This window comes from Quercus suber, unplaced genomic scaffold, assembly GCF_002906115.3.
Source record: "Quercus suber isolate HL8 unplaced genomic scaffold, Cork oak 2.0 scaffold_24, whole genome shotgun sequence".
Lineage (NCBI taxonomy): Eukaryota > Viridiplantae > Streptophyta > Magnoliopsida > Fagales > Fagaceae > Quercus > Quercus suber.
The window spans coordinates 936,659-955,961 of NW_027069489.1; the positions used below are offsets into that span (position 1 = coordinate 936,659).

General features: G+C 36.7%; 1 protein-coding gene across 1 annotated transcript; it reads right to left on the minus strand.

The window, feature by feature from the left end:
- Nucleotides 1-11,749: 11,749 nt before the first annotated feature.
- Nucleotides 11,750-14,925, minus strand: LOC112028877 (transcription factor MYB34). Its single transcript, XM_024061573.2, has 3 exons — nt 14,711-14,925; nt 13,761-13,890; nt 11,750-12,771 (listed from the first exon to the last, which is right to left on the minus strand). Exons 1-3 carry the CDS (start codon nt 14,841-14,843, stop codon nt 11,979-11,981), a joined length of 1,056 nt encoding a protein of 351 aa, XP_023917341.1. The 5' UTR covers nt 14,844-14,925; the 3' UTR covers nt 11,750-11,978.
- Between the last annotated feature and the right edge of the window lie 4,378 nt (nt 14,926-19,303).

Below are 19,303 nucleotides of genomic sequence, written 5' to 3' on the forward strand. Positions count from 1 at the left end.
GTGGCAGGCACCACACCGGTGACCATTTTGAGGGTTGACGATTGGTTCCATCTGCCCATTTTTACTGACAAACTTACGCTTCATCAGTTTGGCGCCGTCTGTGGGGACTTCTAAGCATTTTTCGTATTCCAATTCGAAAACACAGTTCCTATTTTTCAGATGGAGTCCAATCAAGATTCCGCAGCCTTGGCTCAGCAAGTCCAAGCTCTAGCGGCTACCGCTGAAGAACTTACTAGATAGAATCAAGAAATGAAGCTAAGGCTTCAACAGGAGGAGAATCAGTCCAAGGGTAATCCAGAGGATGAGGGAGACAGCCACAGAAGAAATAGTCAGCCAAGGACCACTACTCCTGACGAACAAAATTCAGATCTTCTCTGAGAGATGAGGAAAGAGATGGACGAGTTAAGAAATGCCATCAAGGAAAGAACAGATCGGAGCGTAGATAGACTGGTCAGAGCCACGGATTCGCCGTTCACTACGGCAGTCTTGGAGTGCCCAATATTGACGAAGTTTTGCCTTCCTCAAATTAAGTCGTTCAATGGGCTAAAGGACCCTCAGGATCATCTTAATACCTTCAAAACAATGCTGGGCCTCCAGCAGCCCCCTAATAAGATACTGTGTCGATTCTTCCCCACTACTCTCAAAGGAGTTGCAAGGGAATGGTTCATAAAGTTGCCAACATCATCCATCGACAATTTTGACCAGTTGAGCAACGCCTTCTTACGTCACTTCATTGGGGGGCAGCGTCCCAAGAGGCCAGCAGACTACTTGCTCACCATTAAGCAGGGAGAAAAAGGAAACCCTGAGGTCTTACATTAAGCGCTTCACTCGTGAGACCTTGGAGGTGGACGAAGCTGACGACAAGGTACAATTGACAACCTTCAAAGCAGGGTTGAGATCCAGGGAACTCGTGGCTTCACTCGTGAAGAATCCTCCAAGAACGATGGCAGAGATGCTCTTCAAAGCACAAAAATACAAGAATGCTGAAGACACATTAACCGCCATAGAGGATGTAGAGAAGCCAAGAGGCAGAGGAAGGAAGGGTGACGAGTGTAGGGGACAGAAGAGGGAACGTCCAGATCGTTGGACCAACGATGAGAACAGAAGAAGAGATGATAAAAGCTCTCGAATGATAAAATTTACCCTTTTAATTATGCCTGTTGACAAAATTCTAACACAAATTAAGGACGAGCATTTCCTTAAATGGCCAAGGCCTTTGCACTCATCTCCCAACGTTCGTGACAAGAACAAGTACTGCCGATTTCATAAGGATCATGGTCACTACACTGAAGATTGTCAAGACCTTAAAGAGCAAATAGAAGAGTTGATAAGGAAAGGGAAGTTACAAAGATATGTGAAGAAAGGAGAATCTAGCAGATTCAGGGACAACAACAGAAATCAAAAAGAGCCCTCGTCTAGAGATGAAGATAACACACCCTAGCCTTCACAGGATATCATCGGGGAAATTAACACCATAGCAAGAGGACCGTTTCTAGGAGGGTCATTCAAGTCCCTCAAGAAAGCATGTCAAAGGCAAGTGAACAGCGTCTACATGATACCTCCGCCCAAGCAACAACGGACGAATCAGGATATGTCTTTCAATGAAGCAGGTGCCAGGAGAGTGAAGCAGCCTCACAATAACCCTTTAGTTATAGTGCTAACTATAGAAGGATTTAACACCAAAAGGATCCTCGTAGACAACGGCAGCTCTGCAGATATCATCTACCTCCCTGCTTTTCAACAGCTGAAGTTGGATCCAAAGAGACTGCGCTTATTTGACTATCCTCTCGTCAGTTTTAATGGAGACAGAGTATATCCCAAGGGCATAGTGACATTGATGGTAACAGTGGAGACTTACCCGAGGCAGTTAACCCGTGAGATAGACTTCTTGATGGTAGATTGCCCCTCATCTTACAATGTGATTATTGAGAGGCCCATACTCAACAAATGGAAGGCAGCCACATCAACCTATTGCTTAAAGATGAAGTTCCCTACGGATAGCGGGGTCGGAGAAGTAAAAGGGGATCAGGTCTTAGCCAGAGAATGCTACCAGGCCGTCGTGGCTACGAAGGAGAACCACGCATGGATGATTGAAGAGAAGGAAGGAGACAAAATGGAAGCCCTGGAAACAGTGATGTTGGATGAAGAAGAAGCAACCAAGACGACGAGGATAGGAACGACGCTAAGTCCTGAAATAAGATCAAAGCTCGTCCAGTTCCTAAAAGAGAACCAAGATGTTTTTACCTAGAGTCATGAGCACATGCCAGGTATATCCCCAAAAGTAATTCAGCATAAGTTGAACGTGGACCCGGAGAAGAAGCCCGTTAAGCAAAAACGGAGAGTCTTTGCTCCAGAACGAGATCAGGCAATAACAGACGAAGTTAAGAAATTGTTAACGACAGGGTTCATCCAGGAAGTGTACTATCCTGATTGGCTCGCAAACGTCGTCCTAGTGAAGAAAGCAAATAGGAAGTGGAGAATGTGCGTGGACTTCATGGACCTGAACAAAGCATGCCCGAAGGATAACTTTCCTTTACCAAGGATAGACTAGCTTGTGGATTCTACCATCGGACATAAATTTTTGATGTTCATGGACGCCTTCTTAGGGTACAACCAGATAAAAATGGCTGAGAAAGATCAAGAGAAAATCGCTTTCATTACAAGCTAGGGGCTCTATTGTTATAAGGTAATGCCATTTGGATTAAAGAACACAGGAGCTACATACCAAAGGTTAATGTACAAAATGTTCAACAAATAGATTGGTAGGAATATGGAAGTTTATGTGGATGACATGCTTGTCAAGAGTAAGGAAGAACTTGCCTACCTGGATGACCTGAAGGAGACGTTCGCCACCCTTAAACAATACCAAATGAAGTTGAATCTTAATAAGTGTGTCTTTGGTGTAGCCTCAAGCAAATTCTTGGGATTCATGGTGTCCCAAAGAGGAATAAAAGCAAACCCGGAGAAGGTGCAAGCCATAATTAACATGGCATCACCCAGAACCGTCAAGGAAGTCCAAAAGCTCACAGGAAGAATCGCAGCTCTTAACAGGTTTGTCTCTAGAGCGACAGACAAATGCCTCCCCTTCTTCAAGACTTTGAAACAGGCATTCAAGTGGACAGACAAGTGCGAAGCAGCACTTCAGGAACTAAAGCGTTACCTGAGTAACCTACCCTTCTTGAGTCCTTCAAAAGAAGGGGAAAACCTATATTTGTACTTAGTGGTATCAAATACAGCCGTGAGTGCAGCTCTGATTCGAGAAGAAGATAAGAAATAGCTCCTAGTGTACTATGTCAGCCAAGCTTTCCAAGGGGCTGAGTCTAGGTATCCAAAAATTGAGAAGATTGCATTTACATTAATAGTTGTCTCACTAAAACTAAGACAGTATTTCTAAGCCAATCCAATCCTGGTGATGACAAATCAACCTATCAAAAAGTCCATGAACAAGCCTAAAGCAATTGGAGGAATGGTCCAATGGTCAATTGAACTCAGCTAATTTGACATCAAGTACCACCCCAGGACAGCCATTAAGGCACAAGCCTTGGTAGACTTCATCCCCGAGTTCACTTCCCCGGACGAGAACAATCTCACCAACGAGGCCAAGAAATGGACGATACAAACCGACGGTTCGTTAGCCCAAAAGAAGGGAGGAGTAGGGGTCGTCATAATCACCCCAGACGGAGAAGTACTATAGTATGGAGTTCAGCTAAGATTTTCGGCCACCAACAACGAGGCCAAATATGAAGGAATTCTGACGGGATTAAGACTCGGAAAGGTGCTTGGGGCTAAGAACTTATTAGTTTAAAATGATTCAAAATTGGTAATTGGGCAAATCAAGGGAGAATACGAAGCAAAAGAAGAGAGAATGCAGAAGTATCTCAGGCTGACGAAACACCTGGCTTAGGAGTTTGATGAAATGAAATTTGTACAGATACCCAGGAGCCAGAATATGGTGGCAGATGAAGTTTCAAAGATAGCATCGTTAGAAGAAGATACGACGAACGTGGACTTGATGATAGAAATCCAAAAAAACCCCAACATTAAAGAAGTTCCAACTTTCGTAATCCAGAGCACAAATAGCTAGATGACGCCCATCGTATCCTTCCTCCAAGAGGGGCACCTCCCTCCGAATACAAAAGAGGCTAAGAAGATCAAGAAGAGGGCAGCTAGATTTACAATCCTCAACAACACCCTATACAAGAAAGACTTCTCCATGCCTTACTTGAAGTGTGTTAACGAAGAAGAAGCTAAGTACATCTTGGAAGAGATACATGAGGAAATTTGTGGGGACCATGTTGGCCCTAGATCCTTGGTAAGCAAGATTATTTGAACAGGTTATTTCTGGACTACAATGCAGGTGGACGCAATAGAGTTCGTCAAGAAGTGTGACAAGTGTCAACGGTTCGGGAATGTCCAACAGCTTCCGGCCAAGAGACTGATGACGATAACGTCCCCATAGCCATTTGCGCAATGGGCAATCAACATCGTTGGCCCACTGCCCCTAGGCAAAGGTCAGGTAAAATTCTTACTAGTTGCTATTGGCTACTTTACGAAATGGGTTGAAGTAGAGCCACTGACGACTATCATCGAAGCAAGGATTTGAAGCTTTGTGTGGAAGAATATAATTTGCAGGTTCGGGATTCCAAGGACGATCATATCAGACAACGGACGATAGTTCGACAACCAAGGCTTCAAGGACTTCTGATCAGGCATGGGCATCAAGAACCAGTTCTCATCACCAGGACATCCATAGGCGAATGGACAGACGAAAGTGACGAACCGTACGCTACTCAAGATCATAAAAACCAAGTTGGACGAAGCGAAGGGTGCCTGGCCAAAAGAACTGCCCAATGTCTTGTGGGCCTACAGAACCACCGCAAGAACCCCGACAGGAGAAACCCCCTTCAGATTCACATACGGCACTGAAGCAGTGATCCCAGTCGAGGTAGGAGTAACCAGCACCAGGCGAGAAGTATTCAGCGAAGAAGCCAATGATGACCATCTGCGAGTTAACCTAGATTGTCTAGACGATGTAAGAGACAAAGCTTACAGCAGAATGGCAGAGTACCAACGAAAGATGACTAACTATTACAACAGAAGGGTAAAACTTAGACGACTTGACATAGGCGACCTCGTCCTGCGTAAAGTAACCCCAGCAACCAGAGATCCAGCTTAAGGAAAACTCAGCCCTACATGGTAATGACCATACTGAGTCATTCATTACTCCAGACAGGGAAGCTACCACATGGAAACCTTGGACAGATAAAGACTCTCGAGACCATGGAAAATTGAACATCTGAAGAAATACCACCAATAGATGTAACGATTAAATGTATTCATTATTGAAATTAATAGATGAATTGTTCAGCTGATGATTCCATGGTCTAATTCAGCAGGAAGTACAAAAATAAGTAACAAGATTCCGCCTAGATGGATGTAAGTTATTGACGATCAAAGAGGTCCCTAAAAGGGGTAAAGGCCAAAAATGGCTAAGTAACAAGATTCCGCCTAGACCGATGTAAGTTACTGATGATCAAAGAGGTCCCTAAAGGGGTAAAGACCAAAAATGACTAAGTAACGAGATTCCGCCTAGATGGATGTAAGATACTAACGATCAAAAAGGTCCCTAAAAGGAGTAAAGGCCAAAAATGGCTAAGTAACAAGATTCTGCCTAGACGGATGTAAATTACTGATAATCAAAGAGGTCCCTAAAAGGGGTAAAGGCTAAAAATGGCTAAGTAACAAGATTCCGCCTAGACGGATGTAAGTTATTGACGATCAAAAAGATCCCTAAAAGGAGTAAAGACCAAAAATGGCTAAGTAACAAGATTCCGTCTAGACGGATGTAAGTTACTGACGATTAAAGGATCCTTAGACGGATATGAGGTACTACCGAAGTACCAGTTGTGAGAGATTAACTAAACAATAGACGAAGAGGTGTAAACAGAAAGAAGGGAAAGTCAAATTTTCATCAAAAGCACAACGTGGGCGATTAAAAGATGTCACCAGCATATCTTAAACTAAAGAACATGTAGTGCAAGTAAGTGCAAATTAAATTAAAGCCCAAAACAAACGGGCAAACTACCATTGTTTTTACAACTAAAAGCCCATAAACACTGGGTTAAAAATATTGTTCCCAAAATAGATGAAAATAAAATTGTTCAGAAATTAGATTTATATAAACTGCCCAAAATGTAGAGGGCATCCAAAAAGAGAAAATTTTTGTTAAGTATCAAGTTCGGGCAGCACCATCATCAGTAGGAGCATCAGTAGCAGGAGCGTTAATGGGGGTGTCAGGGTCAATTGTAGAAGATTGAGCAGCTTCGTCGGCAGCCATCTCCTGGTCTACCTCATCTAGATCCAACCTCTCCATATCCACTCTAGAAGAGTGCTTTACAAGGTATCTCCTCAGGAGCTTGAAACCTTTAAAAAACCAACTGAGGAGCACAGTGTTGTACTCATCAGTAGTTTGAAAGGCTTCAACGGACCTGGCAGCGATGGTCTTAAGACTCTTTTTGGCTCCAAGAAGCTGCTCATCCTTCTCTATAGTCAACTGACACTCAACCCTAAGATCGTCATTCAGCTTCTTTACTTGCTCTTTCAAAGTATTAGCCTCACCCATGAAATCAATAAGGTCCTTCTTCAGAATGGAGTTCTCCGCCTCTAAAGCCTCCATCCTAGATGTAAAGGACGCTACCTTAGCCTCCTGAGTAAAATGCTTAGAAGTAAGGTGAAGACTCTCCCCTATCACCTGAAAAGAATGTCAAAGACATAAAAAAAAAAGTTGCCCAAGACAATATAACTGGACGAGCTTATGGACATGGCGAACCGCAACCCCATTTAAAGGGACACCAGACAAGGCCCTCAATTTGTAGCCGTTACCACCTCGTGGGCCCTATCCACAGCCATCTTCTCGTCATTCCAAATTGTAGATGAACGAGAGTCCGTTTTCTCCTTCTCCTTCTCCTTCTCAGACAGTTGTGGCCTTTTGGAGCTAGGAGTGCCACCTATTTCTTCAACAGATGTTGTAGGAGAGGCTGTCCTTGTCGTCTCACCCACAGAAACAATTGGATTGACAGAGGCAGCTGGGGCAACGGGGGCGCCCTTCTTAGTGACGCGCACTGTCTTCTTTCCCAAGTTCGATAGGGGTTCATCTTTCTTCGACCTCATCTTCGCGTAAAGATCTTTGTTAAATTTGGTCGTCATTTCTACCAGAAGGAACTAAAAAAAGAAGAAGACTAGTACCGACAAACTCAACACTTACTCTTTTTTCCTTCAATCTCAATGTTGCGCAAGACGAAGAAGGACGGGTCGGGACCAAGATGGTAGAAAGCAAGAGTCCGCGGATCTACCAAGTTGTCCCAGCTCTCAATTTTCTTGGCGTACTCGATTGCCTGCTCAACCTGTTCCTTGTACCTGCCCTTAAGTTTAGGTCGTCTCTTCACTGCGAAAGATAAATGATAAAGAAGTTAGTGACGATAACAATGAATGTAGCAGAACTAAAGCAGCAAAAAGAAAGACTGACGCACCTAAAGTTGGGGTCTCCCATCGACGAAGCAACCTCGGAACATCACCCTAATCCTGGCTGGAGGGGGTCTCAAAATCATCCCCGGACACAAGCAAAAATCTTGACTTCTAGTACCTAAAGGACGAAGGTAACCCTCTAACAATCCTGGCCCTCCTCTCCCAAGGTACCAACTCATAGTATCCAAATTCCTTGGATTCTTTCAGATGATACAGGTAGACAAGCTCACCTACCTTGATCATATCCCCGTTAGCAGCCAACCATATTTCCATACAGTTGACCACTATTCTCCACGAATTGGGCATTAGCTACCTAGGGGCAATCCCAAAATGATTTAAAAGCTCCATCAGGAAGGGATGGATGGGGAATCTAAGTCCACAAGTGAAGGCAGCCTCGTAGAAGCACACCTCACCAGGAAAAAAGTGACAAGCTCTATCCTCGTCATTAGGCCGACGAACACGAACCCTCTCCGGAAACTGAAACCTATCCTTAAATCTACCCACTGTTTCAGCATCTAACCCACAAATCTCCTCAAGAGCATGAAAAGCCTTAACCACACGAGGAGTAGAGACGGCTGTATCCCCCTTCACTGGATCGCCACTAGACGATAACCCAGTCTCGAGGTAGCTAGACCTAACTTCAGACATCGTTTTTCCTTCTCTCCCCTGACCCTCGAACCAGTCAATTGATTACCGTATCAGAGGCAACAACTCAGCCAACACCACACTCAGACCACTACCCTCAAAAACAAAACTTTCAAGGCCTGGAAAAGTGCCTAAAGACCCCCCTAAACATGCGAAAAGAAAAGAAACTGAGGGGCAAGTAACTCCAACCTCAGAGTTACTAACCATGAAAACCTAAAAAGAAGCGCAGGGAAGAACAATATAACTAAACCCTATGGAAATCGAAAGCAAATAAAATAAAATAAAAAAGGAAAGGAAAGGAAAAGAGGGAAAATCAGAAACACTATCACAGGAAAACGAAGAAAAGAAAAGCAAGAAAAGAAAGAGAACATACCTTTAACAATGGTGGACTGAGGAAGCATTGCCAAACAGCACACCAATTCGAAGAAGAATAGCAGAAGGAGGCTAACAAAAAAGAAGCAATGATTGAAAATTTTCGAGAAAAGTGAAAAGAAAAAATGAGAAGGGGAGGAGTTTAAAAACAAAGGCTCGAAAAACAGAAAGACCGGTGGGAAACCCAATAGTCTCACTAGTTGGAGCATTAACTCCACCAGTTAGCACGTGCCACGTCTGCCACGATCTGGGGAGCGCCGCCACTTTGCACTTAATACGGAGTGAAACCCCAAGAGTCATTTGAAACCTGTAACCCTTCATATTCTATGATCGTCATTACTCGACAAATACAGAATCGGGAGGCAGCTGACGGGACTAATGAGTTCGTCTCACATGGACGATCCCATCAATATAAATGAAGACACCCTCAGGCCAGACGAAGTAAGTATCCACGCTACTGACGAAGATAGCCAAGCCATTCAATACAGTCAATTAAGCATGGAACGGTTATAGAACTAACTGTATAATCCGTTGGAGTACATTGAAACCACATTATAAGACAAAACGTCACCAAGAGAGACATTAAGGCCACCATAACTACCTCCAACGGTTAGAAAAAGCTGGGAAGACATATAAAAGGCCCTCACAGTGTCAACAGGAGGTATGGGAAAAAAATTAAGATAATTTCATTGCTATTCTCTGCAGTTCTAATTTCATTTCATAAAGAGTTACCCTGTATTGACTTTGGCATCAGAGGTTTTATGGTAGGCACCACACCGGTGACCATTTTGAGGGTTGACGATTGGTTCCATCTGCCCATTTTTACTGACGAACTTACACTTCATCAATTTTTATTCATTAATTACGACTTTTCTTTTTAGTTTATTGAGGTTTTATTATGTGTGGATACATTAAATTTTAAGTAAAAAGTTGATGTGACAATTTTTTTATTAAATTGTGTAAAATATAAGTTTTACATTTTATCCTTACCAAATTCGGACCCTTCCAATAAAGGTATGTTTGGTATGTAAGAATAGATTCATGGATGAAATAGCTATTCCTTTATAATCAACTTAGTTGTTTGATTGTATTTTTGTTATTGACCCATAAATGAGAAATAATTATTCCTTACTAAAAGTCAAGAGTTTTGTAACTCAATGGTATTACTTAATAAAAATAAAAATAAAACTAATTCTTGTCAAAAGATTCGTATAGTAGTTTCTCTCTCTCTCTCTCTCTCTCTCTCTCTCTCTCTCATCTATATATATATATATTACTAAGTAAAGCTTAGAGAAAGTTGATTCTCCAAAAAAAAAGCTTAGAGAAAGTTCAATTAAAATATGAAATTGGAATCCAATTTTACGTCATGTGTCTAAATATGTGGGGACCACACCATAATTATTCACTTAAGTTTGTACTATGTGTCTACTTAAATTTTTTAATCTTTGTGCCAAGTGAGTTAATGAGTGCAAAATACCAAGAATTTAATATTAATGAACTATAATTTAAAAAAAAAAAAACCAATCATATATACTCAATAAAAATCACCACACAACAAAACTCATCACACGTTCTATCTTATTAAAAATTAGAAAAAAATGATCATAAGTAATATTAAATTTAGGTAAGTATTTTAATATGTGACTAATTATGTTTACTTTAAAAAAAATAATTTGACTAATTATTTATATTTTTATGATAAAAATTGTGTTTAATTTTAAATATATCTATACATATGCATGTGTTACATGATATTTTTTTAAAATAATTTGACTAATTATTTATATTTTTATAATAAAAATTGTGTTTAATTTTAAATGCATCCATGTGTATGCATGGGTTACATGCTAGTTTGTAATAATAAATAAGTAAATAACTATTGACACGTAATAAACCTGAGCAACTTATATAGTTATATTATATATGGTATGAGATTAAAAAAAATTACAAAACTCATTTTTATATATTAAAATTTAAATAACAAGTATGAATTAATTTTTAGGAAACGTATTATTTTAAAGAGATATTGTAAATTTTTCGCTTTTATTAATTATGGAGATGATAATTTTGAGCAAATGGCAATAATAATAATTATACAATTGTTCAATACATACATATATAATTGTTTTTAAGTGAGACTACCAAAAAATCATTTTTTTTTAAAGAGAGTTTCAACCTATGGCGTTCGCTCCTTATGATAGGTTTTATTATCAAATTAAGACACTAATCAGTTTTTTATGCAGGTGAAAATTGAACCACAGGTCTCTTATTTTAACCATAAAAAACTTTACTAATTAAGTTAACTGGAACTCACAGATCATAAAAAAACATGTAAATATAATTTTATAAGGATATATATTTTAGAAATTTTTATTGGTATGATTCATTTCCAACATCTTATAACATTGTGCCAAATTGTGAAATACAAATTCAATATTTTAGCAGATTCCAATTAGCTAAAGTATTGGTTAAGTTTTTAATTTTCAAATAATAGATCTTGGATTCGACTGTTTATATAAAAACCGATTGATATCTTAATCTAATAATAAAGAGCAATTATCATAAAATGCATATCGTATGTTGAAATTATATTAGATAAAATTATCAATAAATAAAAATTCAATATTCTATTTTCATGTTGTTGGAGCATTTTTAATATTAAATAAATAAAATGAATAAATGTAATATCATAAATGTAAAGATGTGAGAGTGAACATGGAAGATGAGAAGTTAGTGAAAATGTTTAATCCCATTATCCCACATTGAAAATGAGAGAGACTATTTTATTCTTTTTAATTGTGGTGATTAATGAGTTAAAATGTATTGACTCAGATATTGGGTTAGATACGTGCGCAAGGGGGAGGTGAAGAGTGGAGGTATCAAAATTGGAAAAAAAAGAAAAAAAATAGAGAGATTCTTGGCAAGGAAGGATGTTCTTTCTGGTGGAGTTTTGGGCTTGAACACTTTGTGCAGAGGTTGTTTTAGCCATACAATACTTGTTGGGCATACAAAGTTTAGCCAACCAAGGGCTTGGATCTCCTTAAAGAGAGCGAATGCTGAGCTTCAGTCCAAATAGTATTGTGTAATTTCTCTTTACGTTAATAATATTAAGAAGTATTTTCAGTTTCTCTTTGTGTTATTTCTATTACCATTGTATTTGCACCAACACATGTAATGACTAAACAAATGAATATCAATCGAACTTGTATATCTTATTGTCTCCCATTACCTAATCATTCCATCGACTGTTTCCATCTGCTTCATTCTCGCTTCCATGGTGATCTGACATCGCTCCACCATGGAAAAAGAAAAAGAAATAAAGCACATTTGAATTCAACTATTAATCTTTACTATTCACACTTTCTGCATAACCACATGCCTCTGGAGAGTCATATTACATGTCATGGCACCTCCACACTTAGCTTAATTCGAATGATTCAATGGATGATGGTGCCATTGCATTCTTCTGGAAGCTGTGTGTAGATATTGGATACTATATCATAGGCACCACCTATACCAACAATGTCATAAATACCGCCATCACCACATGAATAATCTTCAATAGACACTGATGAAATACCTTGCCAATTTTCTTCAGAACAATGAAATACTCCAGGCTTAGTAACAATTTCATCAATTACCCAAGAAGAAGTTGAAGCAGCTCTTGGCATCTCCAATGTATTTCCTGAAGGCCACATAGTACATTCAGGATTACAAGTATTGCCAACTTTGATGTCACAAGTATTAGCACTAGGATCATGTAACAATGTTTGACTGGACATGGAGGCCATCTTGCTGTGTGACTGAGTTGAAGCTGAATTAGACGTATTCATGGTACCAGGAGACTCAATCCTACATCTCTCATCAATGCCAATTCCAGAGTTATCGTTGCCATTGTTTGTACTACTTTCATCGCCTTCGGTTAACTTTTCCTGACCATATTGCCAGGACTTTAGGGTGTCAAGGAAACCTGATGGTACTAGCTTGGCAGCTACTTTGTTGAGTAGCTGAGCAGGAGCTGAAATTGATATCGATGAACCAGCTTGATGTTGGTTTAGGTCTAACTCATTAGATTTAGACCTTGGTTTAGATATGTTATTAGGCATGTGACTGATGTGAGTGACTGGATTGATACCCATTTTAGCTAGGCGTTTCTTCAAGCGTGAGTTCCAAATATTCTTGATTTCATTGTCGCTTCTCCCATGTAATTGCCTAGAGATGATCGACCACCTGAAGGAAAATATAACTAAGGTTCCGTTTGGATACAGCTGAAAGCTGAAAACTGAAAAACACTGTAACAAAATAATTTTTAAATGTGTAAATAATACCGTGAGACCAATTTTTAATAAAAAAGTTGCTGAAAAGTGAGGTTTGTAGGTCCCGTGGACAGTGCACAGGACCCACTGATGTGTTGAAAAAGGTGAGAAAGTCTTCAAACGCGTGCAAAAAAAAAAAAAAAAAAAAAGTAAAACGCCAGTCGTAGATGCACTGGGTTTTTCAGCCCAATCTAGATGTAACCTAAAAACATTGCAAGAATTATACTACGGAAAATATTTGCACAGTTTTAATTACTTTGTTTGGAGACTATATAGAGAGAGAGAGAGAGAAAAAAAAAGGGGCCAATGTTATTACATATCGAAGACACAAAGAGTACTTCTCTAAAAAAAAAAAAAAAAAAAAAAAAGAAGAAGAGCAGCACAAAGACTTTGTTGTAGCATGACAAGTCAAAAAAAGTCTGCATCGGTTATAAAAATTAGTTAATCAAGGACTTGAATCTTCCTAAAGAAAGCAAGTGTCATGTCTCAATCTAAATAGTGTTGAATAACTTAATATATATATATATATATATATATATATTCATAAGTGTTTTATTTAGTTCATCTTTGTATTATTTCTATTTTTAGTGTGTTTGCATCAACAGACTTCTCTTCTTAGGCTTGCAAAAGACAAACGGGAAGGCAGTGATCTTTATATAGAAAAAGCAACAAAATGTCTCCTACTGAAATTTGCTAGTTTTGACTAAAGGATATATAACATAGACGCTAATCTCTTTACACTTTTAAATTGTAGTGTTACTAAATTTTTTATTGGTATTAAAACTATGAATCTAAAAGCTCTAGAGCTCAATCAAATTTCTTTGAAAAAGACACGGTCTTATAAACACAATCATTGTAAAAAGTATCCTAAGCTGATCAAAATCAAACATCTCTCTTGATCACCTGTTTCCTAGAACAGCATGAAGTTCAATGATCTTGTGCTCTTCCTCTGCACTGAATTTTCCTCTCTTAATGCCAGGTCTCAGATAATTAGCCCATCTCAGCCTACAGCTCTTTCCACATCTTTTAAGACCTTATAAAACAGTATCAAAATTCCAAAAGGCAATTTTAGTTGCACATATAACAACACGAAATCTAAACAATTATAAATGGCTTTCTTCTTGGTTATAGTACACACATGTACATTTATATTCAACTTTAGAAAATGTGGTATTGATAGTACAATGTAAATTAATAATTGTCATTTGCTACATTACACTTTTATCTCTTAATGTTTTAGAGTGTTTTATTTAGGTTTTTCATGTTTAAAATTTTTTCATATTTGCCTCCTAATTTGGATACTATTTCAATGTGGTTTTCTAGCTAGCTAATCTCCAATTCTGGCAAGTAATAATGACTTTTCTTTGGTACCCAAAAGAAGGATAAAGATAATTATTCTCTATAATAAAAAAAAAAAAACTCAAAAGAGTAATGCTTGGAATAATAAAAAATTTATTATATAAAGTTTATAAACTAATGTATCATCAATTATAGAAAAAATAAAAATGCAATTCAGCATTTATATATTATGTTGTGACACCATCATATTTATTACCATATGCATTAATTTGTAAGGTTTATAGAGTAAAATCTGTAGCATTTTCCACTCATAAATGTTAGAAGAAGCATACTTTTTTATAATAATTGGCTATTTCCAACATGATCCTGATAAATTTAGAGGGGTAGAACAAGCCCATCTTACAAAACTTTATCATATTTCAAACTATGTTTTTTGCATCAGGCACAAAGATTATTCCAATATAATTTGTCATGGACTGGCCTCGAAAGAATAAAAAGAAATAAGGTCATTTATTCATAAAAAAAGAAAGAAGAAAAAAAGAAACATTAATTACCAGCTTTGTCGGGTAAGGAACGCCAGCCTCCTTCACCATGTTCTTGTATATAAGCTAAGAGCTTCTTGTCTTCTTCAGCAGTCCAAGCACCTTTCCTCAATCCTTCTACATCGCAGCATCCAATCCTTCCCATTCTAATGTCCAACACAACCAAATTAAAAGACCAGTTTTATAAAGATTTATATAACAAAGTGAAGTACTAGCTAGAACTGTAAACTAGTACTGCCATATTAGTTTCAAGAATATATATATATATATATATATATATATATATAAATATATATAAAATGACTTGCCTTTTTCAGAAAGATTGATAGAGTTGGTGTGCATGGATTGGTGGATGAGGAGAAAATTGAATGGTTGATATATGTCCCTGTAGCTATAGAGAGAGCACTGACCCATTTTTGAAGGGGACCAACAAAATTGTTGTATGTGGCAGCAGTACTGGACCACTAATTAATAATTATAGAGGGGAGTGTTAAAGGAAATATAGGAGCATTCAAATGGCATAAGAGCCAAATTTTGCACAATCAACCCCAAAAATCACACAAATCAATTTATGTATTATTGTGCAAAATGTATTTGTGGTTATAATAACCGTGCAAATATACGTGATTATTGTTCATATGCAACTTTTTTTAATACTTTCTTTAATGAGAGAGAGAAAGAAAAAAAATTATACTTTAATGAAATGTAGTGTAAAATAGATACTCTATAAGCATATAAAAAAAAAAAAAAAGATAATCTGATGAGAATATTTTTAAAAAATATATAAAATGGAAAAAGTAAAATTTTATACTAAAATAAAAAATATTATACAGAGCTGATTCGAAATGTTGTGTTGTGTCCTTATCATATTAAATATTTCACTTTTAGCCGAATGTCGTTCATCAATTACCATGTAATAATGCCAAAATTTGTGGTTTTTATCATGATATGCTGGATATATAGAAACATCCAAAAATAGAAGTGTACCATGTACACCTATATGTCTAATCTGACCTTTATTTAAAAAAAAAAAAAAAAACAAATTGTTTGTCTCATGAGAACTAGAGGATATATATATATATATATATAAATATATATAAAATGACTTGCCTTTTTCAGAAAGATTGATAGAGTTGGTGTGCATGGATTGGTGGATGAGGAGAAAATTGAATGGTTGATATATGTCCCTGTAGCTATAGAGAGAGCACTGACCCATTTTTGAAGGGGACCAACAAAATTGTTGTATGTGGCAGCAGTACTGGACCACTAATTAATAATTATAGAGGGGAGTGTTAAAGGAAATATAGGAGCATTCAAATGGCATAAGAGCCAAATTTTGCACAATCAACCCCAAAAATCACACAAATCAATTTATGTATTATTGTGCAAAATGTATTTGTGGTTATAATAACCGTGCAAATATACGTGATTATTGTTCATATGCAACTTTTTTTAATACTTTCTTTAATGAGAGAGAGAAAGAAAAAAAATTATACTTTAATGAAATGTAGTGTAAAATAGATACTCTATAAGCATATAAAAAAAAAAAAAAAGATAATCTGATGAGAATATTTTTAAAAAATATATAAAATGGAAAAAGTAAAATTTTATACTAAAATAAAAAATATTATACAGAGCTGATTCGAAATGTTGTGTTGTGTCCTTATCATATTAAATATTTCACTTTTAGCCGAATGTCGTTCATCAATTACCATGTAATAATGCCAAAATTTGTGGTTTTTATCATGATATGCTGGATATATAGAAACATCCAAAAATAGAAGTGTACCATGTACACCTATATGTCTAATCTGACCTTTATTTAAAAAAAAAAAAAAAAAACAAATTGTTTGTCTCATGAGAACTAGAGGCTTTCCATGCATGTAACCATAATGTGAGGCCCCAAATGAATCAATCATAAATTCATAATATAAACTTGTACATCTTAATATATATTCGGCACTTATCAAGTTTCTATTTTCTCCTATCCTAATGATAAAAACTACCTGGCACAGCTAAGCAAAAAGCATAATGTTCATTTCCTCAACTGCTTGAGAATATTCATTTCCTTTAATTAACTTCTTTTCATGGAATATAGCAATGGCTTGATCTCTAGCAGGAAAAAAAATGGGGAAAGGGAAATAAAATGAAGGTTAATCTTGACAAGGAATGATAGCTAGCCATATCTTGGGTACAGTTTGAACTTTGGAGAGTAAACAATTATTTTTGTCTTTTGTTTGTATTTTCAACAAACTCCCTATTCTTTTTCTATATCCGTTTAAATATAATTTTGCCTACATACTTTTAGTTCATCTTTATGAATTTTTTAAGCTAACAAATTGTTTTGCTCATCTACAGTACTTTAGAGACAAAGAGAGTAGATGTGGATGAGCAAAGAATTTGCCTATTTTGCAAATATTGTTGGAATTGATTTTCAAGGCTTCACTCCCCATTTTGCCTATGAGTTTTTTTTAGCTCTTCTATTGGATTTGCTCAAACTCAGGTTGTTGAATTACAAGTGAATCAGCCCATGTGATTAAATTAATCCAATTATACAATTTACCAGTTCACAAGTAAATATGTTAAGCATGTAACAACAAGATAAATAATTTTTCACTAGTCGTACAAAATCAAATATAATAGAGACAATGATATGGTGAGGTAAAGAAAACTGATGGAAAAACTATTCCAAAGGAAAAACAATTTACGAGGCAAACCTTCTCCAAAGAACAAATATGCTATAATAAGAAAAACTTTACTTCCAAGGCTCGACCAATCTAAAGAAATCAAGATTAGGGTCAAGTTTACTATTGAGATTCGAGAAGGCAAAATCTTCTTTTTTCTTGAGTAGTTCTTAAGTAGTTTTTTTTTTTTTTTTTTTTAATTTTTTTTTTGTATTTTAATTTCAACTTGGTTTTCAATTACAACTTTAAGATGTAATAAAATTCTCAATTTGACACGGCTTGCCAACCCTAAAACATATAAGCAAACAAAAAGTAAAATTACAAGTATGTATGTAGTTATATCCAATATAGGCAATTACAATTAAAATTCAATTCAAGTAGTATGGGAACGCTGGGATCGAGTTAGGATTTTAGTTTGACTTAGATGAGTAATTAATGAGTTAGGTTAATGCTTAAAATTTCAACGTCCACGCAGGCCCCCACACACATGCATTGGCAATATCACTTAATTTCTTTGTTTGAATGAATGACAAAGAAACTTTCAAATTTAATTTGTCCAATTCTCAATTCCTCATCTTTTGCAATTGTATTCGTGTGTAGTGCAGGTTATTCTGCAAATAAACCACTCCACGCCATTCATTGGGTTAGGTTGGTCCTGCCTGGACTTGATCGTTATAGCGATCAAATAAAGGTGCATGTGAGTGAGACAATGTGATCACAATTAACCCCTTGGCCAATACCCAGGGATCAGGTGCATGGATATTTCCACGTCTATGGCCAAAAATAACTTAAAGTCATGAATTACATTTTGTCTACTATATGCTATATCTAGTGGAACAGGTTTTATATGCTATTAGATTCAAGTGGAACCCAGTGTTGCTCAATTTCACCAACTTGTGCATGCAGTGTTCAGTCTAGTTTATGCAATTGTGGAAGTTAATAAGATCATTCTCCCTCTTCTCCTTTATTTGGATCAAAACTCACTTATCAATAATAATAATAATAATAATAATAATAATAATAATAATAATAAGAGTCATTCTATAGTACCCACGATTTTTAGTAGGTCTAGTACCCACTTAAATCTCAACCATAGATTTTACATGTTTTAATCCTGGCCGTTTATCTAATTTCAATTGAATACTAGTTTCCAGTTAAACAAGTTATGTAGAAAAGAAAAAACACAAAGTAAAAAAAAAAAAAAAAAACAAACTAATTGTTCTCTATTGTTTACTCTCACTCGATCAAACGTGCTTTCATACTTCGATGAATCTCTATTTTGTATTTGTTCACTTTACTCACTAGTAAAGGTCAAAAAGATCAAAATTGCTTCGATATGGTGGAAGGTAAGGATAAAAAACAAAACCTTAATTTCATCGTGAACTGCCAAATCTCTTAATTAATGATTAGCATGTTTGTTTTGTTTCCTCAAATTTTTTGTTAGTTTTTCAAATGCAACTTTTTATTTCAACTTATTAGAGTTGATTGCATCTCTCTCTGTCTCTCTCACTCTCTCTCTCTCTCATATGATTGAAAACTTATTAGTCATTATGGGGTGGGTGGCATGTGGTGGTGATTGTTGTGGGTTGCAACATATATATGGTGGAGAGAAGAAGAGAGAGTTATGGCTGATGGTTCGGCATATATTGACACATTATCTAAAAAATTCCCATCTCATGATCTATATGTAAAAATAAATGAAAAAGAATAGATGAATGTATAATTAATTAGTTTCAAAATTTGAGGAACCAATAGTTCAAATTTTTTAAATCTAGTTGAAGACTCATTTGTCATTATGGGGTGGGATGACATGTGGTGGTGGTTATGGGTGGCAACATGGTGGAGAGAAGAAGAGAGGGTTATGGCTGATGGTTTTGCATATATTGATACTTTATCTAAAAATTTCTCATCTCATGATTTG

Bases quoted from the DNA above. Each gene is read 5' to 3' on its own strand.
- LOC112028877 (XM_024061573.2), bottom strand. From the start codon at position 14,843: ATGGGAAGGATTGGATGCTGCGATGTAGAAGGATTGAGGAAAGGTGCT. The intron at 13,891-14,710 runs GTAATTAATGTT...CTGTTTTATAAG, and splicing joins TTCCTTACCCGACAAAGCTG to GTCTTAAAAGATGTGGAAAG. The intron at 12,772-13,760 runs GTGATCAAGAGA...ATTTTCCTTCAG, and splicing joins CATGCTGTTCTAGGAAACAG to GTGGTCGATCATCTCTAGGC.